At 44.7% G+C, this 19,889-nt stretch overlaps 1 protein-coding gene across 1 annotated transcript in view; it reads right to left on the reverse strand.

Moving 5' to 3' along the window:
• LOC125289206 (multiple PDZ domain protein-like) overlaps positions 1–16,672 on the reverse strand; it is an 89,117-nt gene extending 72,445 nt beyond the window's left edge. The window contains exons 1-6 of the mRNA XM_048235914.1: positions 16,471–16,672; positions 12,570–12,643; positions 8,331–8,497; positions 2,940–3,092; positions 2,187–2,326; positions 476–689 (exon numbers count right to left, since the gene is read on the reverse strand). Of these exons, the coding sequence (XP_048091871.1) occupies positions 476–689; positions 2,187–2,326; positions 2,940–3,092; positions 8,331–8,497; positions 12,570–12,585 (690 nt within the window). The 5' untranslated portion in view covers positions 12,586–12,643; positions 16,471–16,672. The remainder of the gene's footprint in view (positions 1–475; positions 690–2,186; positions 2,327–2,939; positions 3,093–8,330; positions 8,498–12,569; positions 12,644–16,470) is intronic.
• Between the last annotated feature and the right edge of the window lie 3,217 nt (positions 16,673–19,889).

A 19,889-nucleotide genomic window follows, 5' to 3' on the forward strand; every position in this document is an offset into this window, starting at 1 on the left:
TGTGTGTGTGTGTGTGTGTGTGTGTGTGTGTGTGTGTGTGTGTGTGTATAACTCGCAAGCTAGAGTGTCTTGGACAGTGTGCTGGCTACACAGAAAGATGTGAAGTGTGACACCCAGGGGCTGGAAGAGGATTGGGGTATGGCCCGCCTAAAGTGTGTCTGTGTGTGTTTGTGTGTGTGTGTGTAGCGTGTGTGTGTGGCGTGTGTGTAATGAAGCTTGGCGTGTGTCTGTGTGTGTGCGTGTGTGTGTGTGTGTGTGTGTGTGTGTGTGTGTGTATAACTCTCACAAGCTAGAATGTCTTAGGACAGTGTGCTGGCTGCAGAAATGGCAATGACACCACAGGGCTGAAAGTTAGGGCATGGCCCGCTAAGTGTGTCTGTGTGTGCGTGCGTGTGTGTATTGTGTGTGTGTGTGTGTGCAGTGTGTGTGTGTGCGTGTGTGTGTGTGTGTGTGTGTGTGTGTGTGTATAACTCACAGCGCTAGAGTGTGCGGACAGTGTGCTGGCTGCAGAAGGCGAGCGTGACACCACGGGGCTGGAGAGTTGGGGTATGGGCCCGCGGGCCACCACCAGCTGGACCCGCTCCACTGCCCGCTGCAGCAGCCCGATGGCCTGCTGGTGTGTGACCGTCTGGTCCAGAGGCTGCCCATTGATGGACAGGATCTGATCCGCCTCCTTCAGCTTACCATCACTGCTCAGAGAGAGAGAGAGAGAGAGAGAGGGGGGAGAGAGAGGGGGGGAGAGAGAGAGGGAGGGAGAAAGAGAGAGAGAGGGAGAGAGAGAGAGAGAAAGAGAGAAAGACAGAAAGGGGGGAAGAGAGAGAGAGAGAGAGTGAGAAACTCATCTTACTACTCTGTAAACAGTTGCATCAGAGTTAACTTCACACATAAAAACACCAGTGACAACCGGAGACAGTGGGCCATGATGCAGAAAGACGTTTTCCAGCCTCTAGTCAACAAGGGCAAATGTGATGCGATCTAGGAAAGCCCTTCACATGGTTCACTCAAAAATCCTTGATTTTTGCTCCGTTTTTACCCTTTATGGTGAAATTTCTCCAACTTAAAATTCTGATACCATCCTGGCAACATTCTGGACACTGTCCCCTAGCAAAATCCTGGGTACCATCTGGATACCAATATCTGGGATGTTGCTAGGATGGTATCAGAATCATATTGTAAAAGCACCAATTACCGGCCCTTTCGTTCGAAAATTCTAAAACAACTATGTTTTTTAATACTTCAAAATAACATTTGATAAATGAACTTTAGCCATAGTTGTGTAGATTTGAACAAAATCTAGTTTGGTTCTTACCGGGGCTTTTACTGCCTGAAATATCCGATTTTGTTTACCACGCGCTAGTGCGGTGCAAGCAAGCAAAATCAGTTTGATTCATGTGTTTTCAAATCAAAATTCCACTGGAGCTCCAAGCGGATTTGTACACGAAGCCTTACAACACTGTTTACAGCTCTTCAAGTCATGGAAAAATGTAATTTAGATAATTTAGATACACACGGGAAGGGTTTTCCGAGATCACATCACAAATAGTCTATTCTATTGTACTTATTCATCATAGTTTGGGCACACTGATTGATAACACTCTACTGTTCTCTCAGCCCACATGTCTCACAGAAACACTAAAATAATATAGCAGAAAAAGAAGTAGATTTTTGCTAGAGCTTTTAAGTGAACATGGCTGGACTTTTGCTTTAGCAAGTCCTGGGGTTGACCGCTTGTCCGAACTGCATGTGAGCGTTTGACTGCCACGTAGAGCATTGAGTGCACTCTGTCCACACTCAACTGTGTCGTATTTCTCATTCAAAATAACAGGACAGCATGAGCAACAGAAAGAAAATACGGGACGGGACGTCCAACAAAACTGCTGAAAACGTTGCACGGCACTGTGTCGTGTCATATCCTGTTAGGACATTCCAATGTAAAACACATGAATCAAACTGATTTTGCTTGCTTGCACCGCATGTAGTTAGAGCACTCTAGCGAAAGGAGAAAGCAGAAAGCAGGTCTTGAACCCGGGTCTCCGGGGCACTAAACCTGCTGATTGACCGCAACGCCGAAGAGCCAGGCCCGTTGGTCTGGCAGTCAGAGCGCACACTCAACCGTAGTGACGGCACTCCCATCACAAGCACGGTGTAAGGGTGAATAGAACAGGGGCACGGCTGTCCCTGCTCACCTATGTGCGATGCTGCCCAGCTGGATCTCCTGAACGAAGATGCCCAGCTCCCCGCGGTTCTCACTGCGGAGTCCCACCACACTGAAGCCCAGGCCGCCCGACAGCGGCTTCAGAAGGTCAATGGAGGTCACGTACCGACCCTGAAACACACACACACACACACACACACACACACACACACACACAGACACACACAGACACACACACACACACACACACACACACACAAAGGTTGCAGGATAAGGTATACATTTATAAATCTATATAAATGCAGTCAATTTATCATCAGTAAACTAAAAGTACACTTGTAGTGCATCTTTAGTAGCATCTTTTTTGCAAAAACTTTACTACTATTACACCTTAAAACATAACACTTTACGTTTATTATAATGAACTAAAAGATCATTATATATATATAGTATCTTCACTAGTTTACTACTAGTTTACACTTAAGTTTACTATTATAAACTGAAAGTGGGCCAATTTAATCCGAAGAAGTATTAAAATAGTGCATTTACAAGTCTAGCATATTTCTACTAATGAACTCACTAAAGAAAGTAAGCTTGAGAATTATACTTTAACTGTACTGTAAAGATTACCTAAAAACAATTAACTTTAAGTATACAATTTTTTGGTAAGGATCATCATTTTCTCATTATCAATTAGTTCTGATATAAACCATCACAGATTTGAGCCATGCATGGCTAGTAAATTAGAGAAATGAGACAGCGCTTGATTAGATAATAAATGTACCTGGGCCATGGAGCGAATGATGCGCTCAAACTCATCATGGGTGGGTTTCCCATTGACTTGTGAGCTGTCCTGTCCAAAATGGCTGCCGTTTTGGTGGGCCAGGCCATAGGGCTCTGTGAAGTCGGAGTTTAGGACCGGGAGCCCAATCCCCTGCTGTCAAGGAATGCAGAGAATGTGAGTCTGTTAGTCTGTTAGTCAGTCAGTCAGTCAATTCACATTCACTTCAGGGGGGGCTTCTTTTATATAAAAACTACAGGCCTCTGACTGGGGTATTATTCCACATACAACACAAGCCATTAACAGCATTATGAACTGCTGGGACATTCTCAGGGAAGCTAAAAACAAAGGGTGGAAGAGCAACATATGTCAGCATCCCTTTCTATCTCTCTCTCTCTCTCTCACACACACACACACACACATACACAAATTCTCTCTCTCTCTCTCTCACACACACACACACACATACACAAATTCTCTCTCTCTCTCTCTCTCTCTCTCTCTCTCTCACACACACACACACACACACATACACAAATTCTCTCTCTCTCTCTCTCTCTCTCTCTCTCACACACACACATACATTAAATTCTCTCTCTCTCTCTCTCTCTCTCTCTCTCTCTCTCACACACACACACACATACACAAATTCTCTCTTTCTCTCTCTATCGCTCTTTCCCTCCCACTCACTCTCTCTCACACACAGACACAGACAGATTACTCAGTCTAGATTCCACAAGCTCCAAAAGCATAGCTTGCATACCTCCACTCCACACACACACACACACACACACACACACACACACACACACACACACACACACACTCACACACACTCACACACACACACACACACACACACACACACACACACACACACACACACACACACACACACACACACACACACACACACACACACCTCATCTCTGCTCTGCTCTCTCCCCACATAGCCTAGCCTGGTCTAGCCTAGAATCTATCATGGACCTGCCACTGATTCAATTCAACAGGCTTTAAAGAAGCAATGCCCTGCAGGACCTTATTTGCACAAAACACAATTGACACATTACGTATAACTAAGGGTGATGAATGGCTCTAATCAGGATCATGGATATTTACTCATAATAGAAAGCAGCCCCCAAATAGAAAGCACCCCCTCCCCAGACAGAGAGAGAGAGAGAGAGAGAAAATGAAAATGTGTTAATTATCCAGTCGACCTCTTGTCAGTGGTCACTCATAAAAGGCCCAATTGTCTCTGCAGCACAATTGTGAATCATTTAGCAAATTATCAGTGACCAGAATGAAGTAGCCACAATTCATCAGATGTATGTGGTGTTTTATTGCCCTGGTATTTGTACAGAGACAGAGCTTTACAGAAGAGATAGCAGAAGATCATTTAACTTGTTTACTTTATTTTCTTTTCATAAATACAAACTAATTTAATGCTCCACTAAAATGGCTAGCATGAGAGGCTAGTGAGTCAGTACAGTCAGTTAGTATACTTTGCGTGTACCTGACATAGCTGACAGCTGACTGTGTCTTTGCCACTGAACTCATACGCAAACTGAAGCAGTATAATCTGGCATGCTCGGAGGAGTGGAGGTGCAATAGCTTGTTATCCAACACTGATTAGCCGCTAATCCTTTAAAGATAATGGTCTTGAGCTGATGTTCGTCAGCATCTCGGCCACTACTGTCATATTTGTTTCCGCCCCCCCATAGTGACTGCCTATGTCCCTTGGATATGGAAGAAATGAGATAAGATGTTAAGCTTTAGAAGATCTTGAGCTTATTTAATTTGAAGTGAACAACAGGGGCTTTAAATAGCCTAACAGTGTGCTGTAAGATACAGATTGGTGCTTTGGGTTATTGTTTGAAACTAGTGTGTGTGTGTGTGTGTTTGTGTTTGTGTGTTCAGGGTAAAGTAACAGTGTTAAGCATGTCTTGTATTGGTAATTCAATGTCTGAGTATACATGTGTGTGTGGGTTTGCGTGTGTGTGTGTGTGTGTGTGTACTTATCGGATGTCCATATACCATGTGTCCACATGTGTGTGTGTGTGTGTGTGTGTGTGTCGTGAAGGTGAGGTAACAGCGTTAAGCATGTCAGTGTAGGGACTGTGTGGCGATCTGACTGGTCGATGGCAGTCCATGCGCTGAGCTAACACTGAACTCCCATGAGCCCTTGAGTGCTCGAGGAGTCACATGTACTTTGTTAGTGGCGGCTAAGAGGATTAAACCTCCAGTTTGGTTCTTGCACATTTAAGAAATTGTTTCTGCCCCACTTCACCCTGCCCGTCTCTGCCCCCCCACCCCCCCCCCCTCTGCCCCCGTCTGACTGGCTTGTTGTCATGGTGACATGGACAATGCTAGATCTGCCGACCAAAAAAAAAAAAAAAAAAAAAAGTTCCTTGGAGTTCATTCAGAGAAAGACAAAGTCTGAGTTACCAAACTCTGACACAAACGAGCTGGCAACTGTTGCTGTGGCATCGGCACTCCCCTTTGTTTCAGTCACACCATTTAGAACTGAAATGTTTTGATTCCTCCACCCCCGCCACCCACACCCCCACCTCCTACCTTCCAGCCATCTTGAGTTTCCTTTTCTGTAGTCTTTGCCCTCTCCATTCTCTTTGATACTTTCTGCTTTATATTATTCATGAGTGCAGCTAGGCTCCATTTAACATCGTTATCAACATAATTGCCTGAGAGCAAAGCATGGAGACTCGAGGAGGCTAGTTTATTATTCCACACAAGCCATTAATCTGGGTATGGAGAGCTGACATTCTTTTTTTTTTTTTGGGGGGATATGCCATGGGTGGAGGAACACCATGCGTCAGCATCCATCTCCCTCACAGACACCCAAATTGACTCACACACACACACACACACACACGTATGCACACACACACACACACACACACTTCCGCACACACCTACAGACCCATATGCAAAATAGAAGGCAGCAGATTTTTCTTGGAATCTCCATTCCTCCAGTATCCCAGACTCCTACATTCCTCTATCTTTCCCCCCCTCCCCCTCACTCACCACTGCTCCTCATCCCCTGCTCTCATCTCATCCAGACACCATCTCAATCTGGACCGGTTCTGTTAGGATCTCACCCAGACACCATCTCAATCTGGACCGGTTCTGTTAGAATCTCACCCAGATACCATCCAGGCTGGTTCTGTTAGAATCTCACCCAGACAGCATCTCAATCCAGACTGGTTCTGTTAGGATCTCACCCAGACACCATCTCAATCTGGACCGGTTCTGATAGGATCTCACCCAGACACCATCTCAATCCAGACTGGTTCTGTTAGGATCTCACCCAGACACCGTCTCAATCTGGACCGGTTCTGTTAGAATCTCACCCAGATACCATCCAGGCTGGTTCTGTTAGAATCTCACCCAGACACCGTCTCAATCCAGACTGGTTCTGTTAGGATCTCACCCAGACACCATCTCAATACAGACTGGTTCTGATAGGATCTCACCCAGATACCATCCAGGCTGGTTCTGTTAGAATCTCACCCAGACACCATCTCAATCCTGACTGGTTCTGATAGGATCTCACCCAGACACCGTCTCAATCCAGACTGGTTCTGATAGGATCTCACCCAGACACCATCTCAATCCAGACTGGTTCTGATAGGATCTCACCCAGATACCATCCAGGCTGGTTCTGTTAGAATCTCACCCAGACACCGTCTCAATCTCGACCGGTTCTGTTAGGATCTCACCCAGATACCGTCTCAATCTGGACCGGTTCTGTTAGGATCTCACCCATACACCGTCTCAATCCAGGCTGGTTCTGTTAGGATCTCACCCAGATACCGTCTCAATCCTGACTGGTTCTGTTTTGGTTTTTTGGAGGTCCAATTTTGAACCTCCTGAGTCTCGAGTTATGTGTCCTTTATCCCCCACCGCCAACAGACTGTCTGACTCCCACTTGAGTTTCAAAAACATCACACACACACTCACACACACTTACACTCACTCACTCACACACTCATACACTTACCGTATACACTCACACATTCACACTCACACTTACACTCACACACTCACTCACTCACTCACACACTCACAAGCACACACTCACACACACCAAACCAAGCTGATACTTTTATGATTTCATTAAACCTCGGGCGGGTCTGCTGTGTCTATTCCGCTAAAGCAATCCCTCATCTGATCTACTTAGTAAAGGACAAAATAAGCACACTGAAGTCTGAACTCCTGGGGCATAGAAAATGAAAGGCAGAGACAAAAAAAGACAAAATAATTTTTAAAATGTGTTCGGATGGCCTGGGAATAAGCCAAAACCAGAAAAATCTAATAGCTGATCACCCTGAGCTAAATTGAAATAGAAGTACGAAAGGACCTGTTTTTATCCTCCACGCTCTGTCTCCAACTGAAGAATGAGTCACTTTCTTTCTCTGACATTATGTAATTCTGGCTTTGCGTCACTGCATGCCACAGACACAGTTATACAGCTTCTCTTGAATACACTCTCCTAGGCATCCACACTGCCCTATCTGAACAACTGGACACCTCTACCTTTAGAGCAGCTACACATGATTTATGCTAATTTAATATCTCTTCCTCTGGGAAAAGGTCAATCTGCTGGAAGTATATTAGCCGCATGTGTCCTTAAACAATATGGGAAATGATTGAAGCAAAATGACAAACTGTTTCTATTTTTAAGATAAAAGGGAGAAAGATATGAACCTTTAGGCCTAGTGTTGTATGCCTTTAGTGTTGTATTAAACTCAAGTTTATTATGCCAGGTTTGCACCTGACGTGTTCATTTTGCAGACATATTTTCAAACAAATGTTGTTAACGTTTTTTTTTTATTTTTTAACCGTTAAAAAAATGATTTTCTTTTACCATGTCTTTCTGGAGCTCAAAAACAGACTTGTGTTAGTCATACTTCTAAGCAGCAGACTGTGGGGGGCGCACACCCCTGTATTCCTTTTGGTGTTTTCCTCTTTGTCGCATTTTCTTTGGGGTACTGACTCATGCTTAAGAAATGATTCTGTAGAGACTTCAGGTTCTATTGTCCTAAGAAAAGTGGGGGACCTCTGAAAACATCCATTCCCGGCATCCATTGCCGTTCCTACTTAATCAAACGAGGCTTTATTGGCACGAATGAATGAACTGCGTGTCTGAAACTATGCAGGTCGGTTTTAATTAGCACCAAAGCCGACCTTTCTCCCGACTCTTCCCACTCTCCCCTCACATTTTATTATGTGTTGATCTTTGATTTTGCAGTCAGTGGAGCTGACCAGTTTCACATTTCACTACAAGTTGGATACTGTTGTGTATGTGACAAATGAAAGCTGTTGAACTCTCTCTCTCTCTCTCTCTCTTTCTCTCCGCCTCTCTCGTTGCCTTACCTGGTCTTTGAGATGCTGCACAGACTTCTGCAGGGCGAGGATCTGGTGGAATAGGGGGCTCTGCAGCACAGACTTGAGGAGGCCCAGCTTCTCCTCGGTGGGCACCTCCCCCCGCTCCTTCAGTTTGGCCTGGAGACGCTCCACCGCCTGCAAGGCACGCTGGGTATCTGCAAGCCATCACATAGTTTAGTGACAGGAGTGCTCTCTGTCTCTCTCTCTCTCTTTCTCTCTCTCTCTATGATCCCCCCTCCATTCTTTCACTATCTCCCTTTTCCTGCTGTCTTCCCACACCTCCTTTATCTGTCTCTTTTTGTAAAATGCCAGAAAATGCATGTAAACATTTCACGCTTTCCTTTTACCTGTTTAACTGTACTAATCCTACAGTCAGATAACCACACAGCCAGGGCTGCACCAGGTCTGTACCTGAAGCGCTACATTTACTAAATGTATTTAGTAAATGTTTTAGAAAACTGGTCTAATTTTTAGAACGTACGCGCCACGGTCACATATGGTGTAGCCAGTTCCATTGATTACAGTGGAAGCTAATTGTTGTGGCAATTGTCTGGACCTTGACAGGCAAAGAGCAAATGTGAATTCAAGGTCATTTAAGAACTTAACAAAATCAACTTGCTAATTTAACACCATGAGCAAGATCCTAAGCACAAACATGGGTGGGCAAGTGCAAGGCTCCCACACACCACACGATTGCTTCAGTTCACTTCAGTTCAGCGAAACATTTTGCTCACACACACATTCACAAACACACACGCACATACACACACGCACTCGCACACACAAACAGCTACACAAACACCAGATACACCACAGAAGTGTGAGTCTCTCCATCTACTCTCTCTCTCTCTTATCTTTTAGTATTAGTGTTTTCTCTTTCTCCTTTTTCTCCTTCTCTCAACCCCCCCCCCCCTCCTCTCTCCCTGTGCCAAGTGTGGAGAGCCTCAGAGCCCCTGACCAGGCAAGGGTAGCCAAAGTGGCCCCCAGTGGACTCTAGCATGGCGCAAACACAGCCATTCACCAGTCAGAACAGATTTCCTTTCTCTCCAGCCTCTGCCACCACCTGCGCCACTGCTCACCACTAACGCTGCTCACCACTAACACTGCTCACGTCACCGCTACCACTAACGCTGCTCACCACTACCGCTGCTCACCGCTACCACTAATGCTGCTCCCCACTAACGCTGCTCACCACTAACACTGCTCAACACTACCGCTGCTCACCACTAACGCTGCTCACGTCACCGCTACCACTAACGCTGTTTTCACGCCACCGCTTACCACTACCGCTGCTGTTTCACGCCATCATTTACATTTTAACGCTGCTCACCACTAACGCTGTTTCACCACTACCGCTGCTCACGCCACGCTTACCACTAACGCGCTGCTCACCACTAACGCTGCTCACGTCACCGCTACCACTAACGCTGCTCACGTCACCACTACCATTAACGCTGCTCACCACTAACGCTGCTCACGTCACCGCTACCACTAACGCTGCTCACGTCACCGCTACCATTAACGCTGTTTCACCACTAACGCTGCTCACGCCACGCCACTAACGCTTGCTCACCACTAACGCTGCTCACCGCTTTAACGCTGCTCACGTCACCGCTACCACTAACGCTGCTCACCACTAACGCTGCTCACCACTAACGCTGCTCACGTCACCGCTACCACTAACGCTGCTCACCACTAACGCTGCTCACTAACGCTGCTCACCGCTAACGCTGCTCACCACTAACACTGCTCACCACTACCGCTGCTCACGTCACCGCTACCACTAACGCTGCTCACCACTAACGCTGCTCACGTCACCGCTACCACTAACGCTGCTCACCACTAACGCTGCTCACCGCCAACGCTGCTCACGTCACCGCTACCACTAACGCGCTGCTCACCACTAACGCTGCTCACCACTAACGCTGCTCACGTCACCGCTACCACTAACGCTGCTCACCACTAACGCTGTTTCACTAACGCTGTTTCACCGCTAACGCTGTTTCACCACTAACACTGTTTCACCACTACCGCTGCTCACGCCACCGCTACCACTAACGCTGCTCACCACTAACGCTGCTCACGTCACCGCTACCACTAACGCTGCTCACCACTAACGCTGCTCACCGCCAACGCTGCTCACGTCACCGCTACCACTAACGCTGCTCACCACTAACGCTGCTCACCACTAACGCTGCTCACGTCACCGCTACCACTAACGCTGCTCACCACTAACGCTGCTCACTAACGCTGCTCACCGCTAACGCTGCTCACCACTAACACTGCTCACCACTAACGCTGCTCACTAACGCTGCTCACCGCTACCGCTGCTCACCACTAACGCTGCTCACCACTAACACTGCTCACGTCACCGCTACCACTAACACTGCTCACCACTAACGCTGCTCACCGCTAACGCTGCTCACCACTAATGCTGCTCACTGCTACTGCTACTTGTACTCACTGCTGCTAACGCTACTCACCGCTACCGCTGCTCACGTCACCACTAACACTAAGGCTGCTCACGTCACCACTACTGCTAATGCTGCTCACCGCTACTGCTACTACTCACCGCTGCTACTGCTACTGCTGCCTATTCACCCAGGACAGGAGAGCCTATTTACCTCCACTGAAATCATATTATTTTTCCTTCTCCACTGGAGTAGAGAGGTGGGTGATGAAACAGTGTTATGATATGGCAGGACCTGGTCTCCTCTGTGTGTGTGCGTGTTGGGTGTGTGCGTGTGTGTTAGTGTGAGGGCCAAAGCAGAGGTACGACTGCGGAGAACCGTGACCCACTCCGACCCATAGAGAAATCCAATCCCGCGGATGGCATGCTCCAACGGGCAACTGTGAAAACACACACCTGTGCGTGTGTTTGTTGAGTGTGTGTGTGTCTGTATTTGTTGTGTTTGTGTGTGTGTGTGTGTGTGTGTGTGTGTGTGTGTGTGTGTGTGTGTGTGTGTGTGTGTGTTGTGTTGCATGTGCTTGTGTTTGTCTGTGTGAGTGTGTGTGTGTGGGAAGAAGGACATGAATGATTCACTGACTGAGGATATCTGCAGGGTTAAAGCACACAGCCTTTCCAACCGGGTGCTTAAACCAGCGTCTGACGCATGTTCAGCACTAAGGCAAGAGCAGAATCATGTAGCTCGGAGATTTCTCCTCCACAGTGGGAAGAGAGGGAAAAAGAGATGGATTTAATCCTGAGTGGAAGAAAGAAGACTCCAAAAAGACATTCCTTTCAGAATAACAATGGCTCTGGCTTGGTGTGTGTGTGTGTGTGTGTGTGTGTGTGTGTGTGTGTCTGTGTGTGTGTATGCACACGTGTGTGTGTGTGTGTGTGTATGTGTGTGTGTGTGTGTGTGTGTGTGTGTGTGTGTGTGTGTGTGTGTGTGTGTGTGTGTGTGGTGAGGTGAAGCAGGGTAAATATCGAAGAGGGGTTTGTAATTTGTCAAGTAGAGCAAGCCTAAGTCCCTGGCCATTCTCAGCGGGAGAGAATCTGCCCTCTCGGCTGGGTGGAGGTGGCGCTCTGAGTGGGCGCAGGACAAGAGAGCTGTTTGGACGAGGACGAGGTGATTTCTCTGCTCACGGAGCGTAACTAAAACCTAATAGGCCGCACGTGAGCTCTGAAGCGATTCACATTTGGAGAGAGAGATAGAGAGAGAAAGAGAGAGAGAGAGAGAGAGAGATAGAGAGAGAAAGAGAGAAAGAATGAAGAGACACTCTTCTCTTTTGGGGCACAAGCTGTAAACAATCCAATAACAGTGAAGTCTCAATGGACTGTTTTTTTTCTCTCTTTTTTCCTTTTTTTCCCCCCTTTTCGTTGCAGCCAGCTTGCTCTTCTGCACCAGTGCGTTTATCTTATGAGCACGAGGGCTTTTTCACAGAGCATCTGAATCAGGTAATGATATTTGAAGATCACCACATTATCGTCCCATCTCAATCTTCTCCTTCAGCCATTCCATTACCGCAAAACATGTTCATGACAAAGAGAGACTGAATACCACAAAACAACAATCAGCGTTCATTACAGCGTTGATTTTGTATCAGATTGTATGAACTGGTGCAGTAATTTGCCAGAGGCTCCCCCTACCACACACACACACACATGCACACACACACACAGACACACAGACACACACACACACACACACACACACACACACACACACACACACACACACACACACACAGCAGTAGCAGCAGCGTATTGTGTAAAATACTCACCCATGGTTTCGATCATCTTAACTGGGCTGCTGCTGATGGGGAGGACCTGTCAGTGATTACTCCTTAATGAATACCTGCATGCACAATAGCAGACCAAATGGCTCAGTAACCACAACTCAAGTAAACAAACAAATAAGATGCATCGGTATTGGCATTGATTATTGGCCAAATTGTTATTTTAACGGAATCGTCCCAGCATTTCACAATTGGTGCATCCCTAACCTCATTTTGGAGTTACCTGGTTCCACTCTGATACTATTATTTGTCCTATGTTTTTCTTATTTTTTCCCCCTATGCTTTTGTGTGTGGGTAGCATGTGTTCATGTGTGTTGTATATCAATGATAAAACATGCGGTTTTGTTTCATGTTCCTCCTATATATTTACTGGTATCAATATATTTTTGTTCAACATTTTTTTATTTTTCAAAATAACCTCTTGTAGTCAACAGTCAACCTCAACCAAAGAAATAGACTTCACACGGCAATGAACATGAAGGTCTACACAACTTACCAACACTAAACAAACAAACATATGGACTCATCCTAACAGATTCACAGCCACTGGTGAAAACACTTTGCTCGTTGTTCTAGTGTAACACCAGGTTCTGAATCAGAGTGACCAGACACTAGGCTACTAATGGATGGACACATTGTGCTCCATCCGGCACAGAGCAACGTAAGGGTTTGCCTAACTTCAGAAAACTGTAGCCACTTGGTGGTACACTGATTAAAAGCGGACAGGACGGATTATCAAACGTATTAGATTATATTGCATTCTTTATCACATAAATTAGATTAGTATTGTTGTTGTTGTTGTTGCTGCTGTTGCTGTTGTTATCATTTTACAACCAGAGACTGATTCACATTAATTTAGCCTAACTAGGAAGTGGGTGGAGAGAGGTTCTTCAGAAAACTTGTCATTATTACTGCCTATACTAGATTTAGGACATCCTGTGTTCTCTACCATCATAGAACAGCAATCAATGTTGAGGCCAGATATCTCCAGTATACTCTATTGCTGTGTTTCTCTAGTAGGCCTAACAAATAATAATATTTTTCGCTCCTTTAAAAATCACTTGATCACAGAAACCAGTGCATATTTACATAACATAGCCTAGGCTAGGCCTACATCTTAACCATCCTGTTGTGTTCGTTTTATGTTTACTAGTTTTGTGTCCCCAGTCAAAAATGACCGCTGCATTATAACTTGTTATAAATCCATAGTAGCACACATATTATCATCTAATGTTGTGATAGAGCTTTGCATCAACTTGTGTTCTATTGCATATAACCAGTTTTGTACTTCCATTTGCTATTTATGGCCTGCAGGCCTCACTGACCTGAGCTCATGCAAGTCAGAAAGGGGAAGATTCTATTGGGAAAAGGTTCCAGTGGGGGCTGGCATATCAGCAAAGAGGGGGAGTGAGGGTGTGTTTGTGTGTGTGTTTTAATGTGCAGGAGCACATCTACAGTCCATCTGATCAATAAGTTTGTGCCTGGACTCAATTTTATACACTGACCATTTTCTCACCCATTCATTTCTAATTTCATTTTTGACCGGAAATACACATGAGTGTTCTACAGTTCAATAAAACACTCAAATTGTTATAAAAAATATAAAAATTGGTTTAGTGTGTTCAGATGCCCTGTAACAAAGTCAAGGAGCCTCATGGTAGTCAGAATAAGCTGACCGCGGAACGGGGTTGCATATGTTCAAATCTGTGCTATGTGTGTAATATGGATTAAAGTTTGATATTACTACAAGAAATCAAGTGAATGAAACAAAAACATGCTCTGTTAGGTACAGCCTATCTATCTCTTGAGATGTGTGTTTAATCCATCAACAACAACAATACTGACTTGATTGTATTATTCACTGCTGCCGATGAGCACACATGGCCTAAATCGAACATAACACATGTAATACCCCAGAAATCAATCAATCAATCATTACATATTAAAAAACTACTCCAACTAGACACAGTTTCTATTTCCCATTAGCTTGATTGGTAGATTTCAGTAGTGTTATGCTGTGCACGGCACACTTCTGTTTCTTTGTTGTGGACTAAGGATCTTACTACTGGATTAACATCTGCTAATTTACTTTATTTGGCCTTGTGTTGACGAACACTGGGGCATATGGCATGAATCTTGTTGCATTGTGCCCCCCCCCCCCTCAACACCGATGACTGAACAGGTAATACCCCCCCCCCCCCCCAAAACAAAAAAAAAAAGTAGCAAGTGTCAAGTCCAATTGTGTTCCAATCTAGTATGTAGGCTGTCCAGGGGCTGACTGTTTTTTGAGTACAACTGTGGAAGTAATGTAACAAGTCTGTTATTTTATGTTCTGTTCTAGAACAATTGCTTCTGTGCCTGGAAGAGCACTTGGGGAAAAAAAAATGAGACTTCTGACTCTGAGATCTTCCATCAAATTAAGATGGGGTGTTGATGGTGTAGTGCTGCGTTTAACGTAATTTAGCCTAATAGGAATTAGTCCTTAGTGTACACGCAATTACAGTGTAATATGTGATTCATTTTCTAAAATCACTAGACAGTAGGCTTGAAGGGAGGAATTTGCTGTCAGAAGCCGGTCAATGTCGATAAGCTGGGTAAAGTGTAGAGGGACTGTTCAACTGCAACCTACTCTTTCACAATCTTGGCAGACAAATGACAAAAGGATAGGATGAGTAAGACACCATGGCCTTGTTTTGACCCTTGAGATTAGGCTACAAATCACGGCTCTCTGTGCTGAGACGGAAATAAAACGCTGACTTAGTGATGTGATTCAGTAAAATGATGCCATTTAAGCTACAATACGGGATACGCCTACGCCTATAGGCCTACAGCCTATGTGTAGATCACTGACCTGCAAATTGACCAGCAAAGGCGTCCACATTATAATACGTTACCAAAGGCATTATCACCTTGCACGCTCCCTATGCTGACGGACGCGGTGTTTACAGTCGTGATCCCTGCTTCTCCAGGATAGCCTCGGCCACACTGTAACTTGGTTACTAGACATCGGTTGCAAGTGTAGCCTGAGGTCCACTCAATGGCATTCTTAAATCGGCTATATTGTCATATCTCGCTGCCATTAGAGGCCAACAAAACACCATATCGAATGCATTCGACAGCTGGTAGTTATTCGCCCAAGAGACTGTGCGTAAATGTGTCGGTAGCCTACATAACAGAAATGAGCTATGACGATGAAAAAAATCTTGCTAGCTGAAAGAATGCGGGATAACAATTCAATAGCCCAAGCTTAGATGGGATACTGCCTGCCTGTCTACGTAGGAACGCAACAGGTCGCCCTGCTACGGTTCAGTGGTTAAGGTCGGCTTTCCTATCTCACATGCTGACTTGGTCAACGTTATTTATTGAGAAATGTATCCGTTTCGTGAACTGTATTTCAATATATTGCGTTTGTATGGTTTTACGCGATATTCCTTTGCACTCGCTCAGGGGCGGCCCGACTATCAACAGGATATCCCAGTGAAGCACCAGAAGGCTGGGAATGCAATCCGCTTTCGCCAACTCAACTTCCCACATCTAACTAGCCCACAGGGTAGCCTTCGAATCAACAGGCTGCTGCCGTCGCACAAGACAACAAAGACGTTTCAAGACGCAAGGAGAATAGCTAAACGAGAAGAGTTGAGTTTGAGACATAGCACTATCCCAAATGTTGGGAAAACTTTGAAAAGTCCAAAGCATCGTTGCCCTCGGGTAGCTATAGCATGAATTGACTGACAGTAACGTGTTTTGGTTATGCTAGCTACAATGTATCAAATAGGCTACACCAACAAACTATGGCAAAAGTAACCTGCGATGGCTTTTCCATCGTAAACAGACGAATAATTACCCTAACGCGACGAATAATTACGCTAACGCAACAAGCACTTACATGAAAGTTGGAGGCAGCTCCTTCCCTTCCGTATCTCGAGACGGGACGGCAGTCCTACTCTGTTGTCCTTCGGCTAACGGCGCATCGACTGGCTTAAAAATGGGCCGCGCTGTAACTCGATCCTCCACATTTTCAGCAGTAACGGCACCAAGAGTTGAAGTGCGCCGCCTGCCCTGGATGGGAGGGGTTGAACAAGCCACAAGCGCCGCTTGGTGGCTACCATGGCAACTGGGCCCCCAGGCAACATATTTTTCATTGAATGAATGTCAAGTAGTAGGCTAGCCCAGCCTAGACTGCCTACAGAAAGACAGTGATTGCAATTATATTATTTCAACATGTATTTTTTTAACAAGAGGACTGTGACTGGGGATTATTGGAAATCAATTTTGTTGTTTCAAAATGAATGTAGTACGGAGCCCCTAAGGGGACATGAGCAAAATAAAAGTTTTACGTGAGCACATGAAAGTTTTGCGTGAGCACATGAAACTAAACTTTAGATTTTTTTTGCTCATGTCCCCTTAGGGGCTCCGTAATATAGCATGTCATGAGCTTACATTTAGCCTACCCTTTGTTGCAAGGATGCAAGGACAGGCTGGACTTTGACTAGACTAGGCTATCACTAGACGAAGTACTAGGACTAAACCAGAAAATTTGCCTTATGTATAACTTATCTTTTATCTCTTCATTTTTATTTTGTTTTGGGTTTATTGGCTTTGTGTGTAAAACTGAAAAACGTGAATTTGCCTAATGAATTTCTCCTAATCAGATCACAGTTTGTTCCAGTTATTAGCCTACACATTGATTTAAGATGCACCCTGCTATGGTGAATATGTAGGCCCATATATAACATTATAGCAGACAATAAGGCTAAACGGCAGCAAAAACACATCATCAAATTATATTTTAATTTGGTTAATATACTCACACAATGTGTTTCTGAATGAACCTACAAATAACAAAACCAATTACATGAAGTCATTCCCTGAATGTGTTGAAGCAGTAACCAGCTCTTATTGATATAGACATATCTTAATGAAAACAGACACATTTAATCAGTTTCTATCCACTCGAAGGCATTGTGCCCACTTAGGCCTAGTCCACATGTACCAAACCGATCTTTTTTCCCTCCGTCTTCCCTGGAACCGTATCAAGAATATTTGCGTCCAAACGGATCCATCTCAACACGACTCAACACGTTATTTCATATCCCAGGCCTATAGGTGGCACTGTTTGTTACAGAAATTGACCAAAGCTTGTGTGATGTGTAGGCCATATAGTCTACAACGAAATTGGCTAGTGCAAGGAAACCAGAATTGTTTGTGTGGACTTATAGTGAACTGTCAACTGTAGTCAACTGTAAAACTAATACACTTCATTTTTACGGTTTGTGAAGGATGCAGTCCCATCCTTTATTTGGCTAACGCAGGTACACATAATCTCCTTGACTTTCTTTGGTTGTAGGATAGTCCGCAATTCACATTAGTTTTGACTATCGCAAGTGCATAGGCTACTAAAGCTAGGCGTACCCAAGTTCTAGGCTATTCCGTCGCCACATTTATAATATTGCTATAATACCTTTGTTAGTAACAGTCGATACTTTTGCTTGCATCAAATCGCGCATTCGCATTTAGTGCGCATCTATAGGCTTAACATGAGTTCTAAGCGTCTTTGTATGCTCATATCTGACTTCACTATGAATGCATTTATTTATGTTGTAAGACATGTAAAATAAATGAATCACACCGGCACTACGCACAAATTAATGTAAACTTACACCGCACTTCCCTAATAACTTAAGTTCTCTCGCGTCACTGACAGTATCTAGAATGCATAAAAAAACACCGGGAAAAACAGTGTTCAGTCCACCAAGTCATAAGCTATCGGCGCTGCGCAGCACCAGTTGTGATATTTATCCTACGGAGTGTAATTGTAGGTATTGTCATGTATGAAAACTAGTATTGTTAGACAATACTATAAGTGTCAAGTCCAGGGCAGCTGAGGTGTGGCGATGACATCATTGATACGCAAGTAGGATGTGCGGTTTTGCTGTCCAAACGTATTCAAACGGTTTCAGATTTTTCCACTCTGGGACCAGGTTTCAAAAAAGTGCGGTTTCAGGCAGTGCGTTTACAGGATTCGTTTGGACGCTCGGCCAAGACGAAGCAAAACCTCTGCGTTTAACCCAAAAAGCGTCTCCGTGTGGACGGGCCCTTAGACTGGCGATGCAGGTGCAGCCTAATCAATAGGTCTAGGCTCTCTATTGTCTCCAATAATCTTATAGCCCACTTTAATCCTCCAGCTCACACACCACAAGTATGACTCTTTCTCACAAACACACACACACACACTCTTACACACTAACTCAGAGACCACAAGCACATGCACTCAAACAAGAGCACAGATACATAGGCCTACCATTAGCCACCCAGTTTTGAGCCAGTTACAAATTGATTTGACAACCATTTTTTTCAGTGCCAGGAGATCAGTGGGCAGAGAGATAAAGTTTGTTTGATCTATAGTTTTGATTGACAGGCCGTTTTAGTTCAAATGAAAGAATGATATACGTTTGGCAGACACATTTATCCAAAGCGACTTACAACAATAGAATAACATTTAAGCTATACAAATTTAAGCATTTTAACATTTAAGTTGCAGAAATCTTTGTAAATTTCATGCCAACTCAGACTTGAAAATCTTAACTTACTGTACAGTGCTGTCAACTTTTTCTCTGCACATGGTCAAAAACTGGTAAGAAATTGTTAGCATTTTTGGAAGCGACATACTTTTTGTTTTGTTTTGTTGCTTTTTTTCTGACAGTTTTCAGGAAAATCTGTGTCAGTCCAGATGGTAAGAACTAGAGGAAATAAATTTAATGTAAAAAACTACAAAAATAAAAAATAATAAAATACAGTATAATTCTTTTGAAAGAAATCCATCTGAAGTCGTCGAATACTAACTTTACAAAATCTCTCTCTCTCTCTCTCTCTCTCTCTCTCTCTCTCTCTCTCTCACACACACACACACACATACACAACACACACAAACACACACACAAAACACACACATTATTCACACCCATAAATATGTTGCACACAAACTTAGAACTCTCTCTCTCTCTCTCTCTCTCTCTCTCTCTCTCTCTCTCTCTAGACACACACACACACACACACACACACACCAGAGGATAAATTCTGACTGATCCTGGAGATGGCTACCTTCTGGTGTTCAGTAATAAGCTGAAGCCAGTGTGACAGGGTTCCCAGAGGGCCGTTAGATCTCACCGTACCATTTCACCTTAATGGATGACGTGACTGGCCCGGCACCATCCAACCCAGATGGTCCTAAAACCCACTGCTGCTGTTGTCCGGATGCCAGGTATGGCTTTCCGGAGCCTTCTGAGCGAGCAGTGACAGCCTCTA

Source organism: Alosa alosa, chromosome 24 (assembly GCF_017589495.1).
Source record: "Alosa alosa isolate M-15738 ecotype Scorff River chromosome 24, AALO_Geno_1.1, whole genome shotgun sequence".
Classification (NCBI taxonomy): Eukaryota; Metazoa; Chordata; class Actinopteri; order Clupeiformes; family Clupeidae; genus Alosa; species Alosa alosa.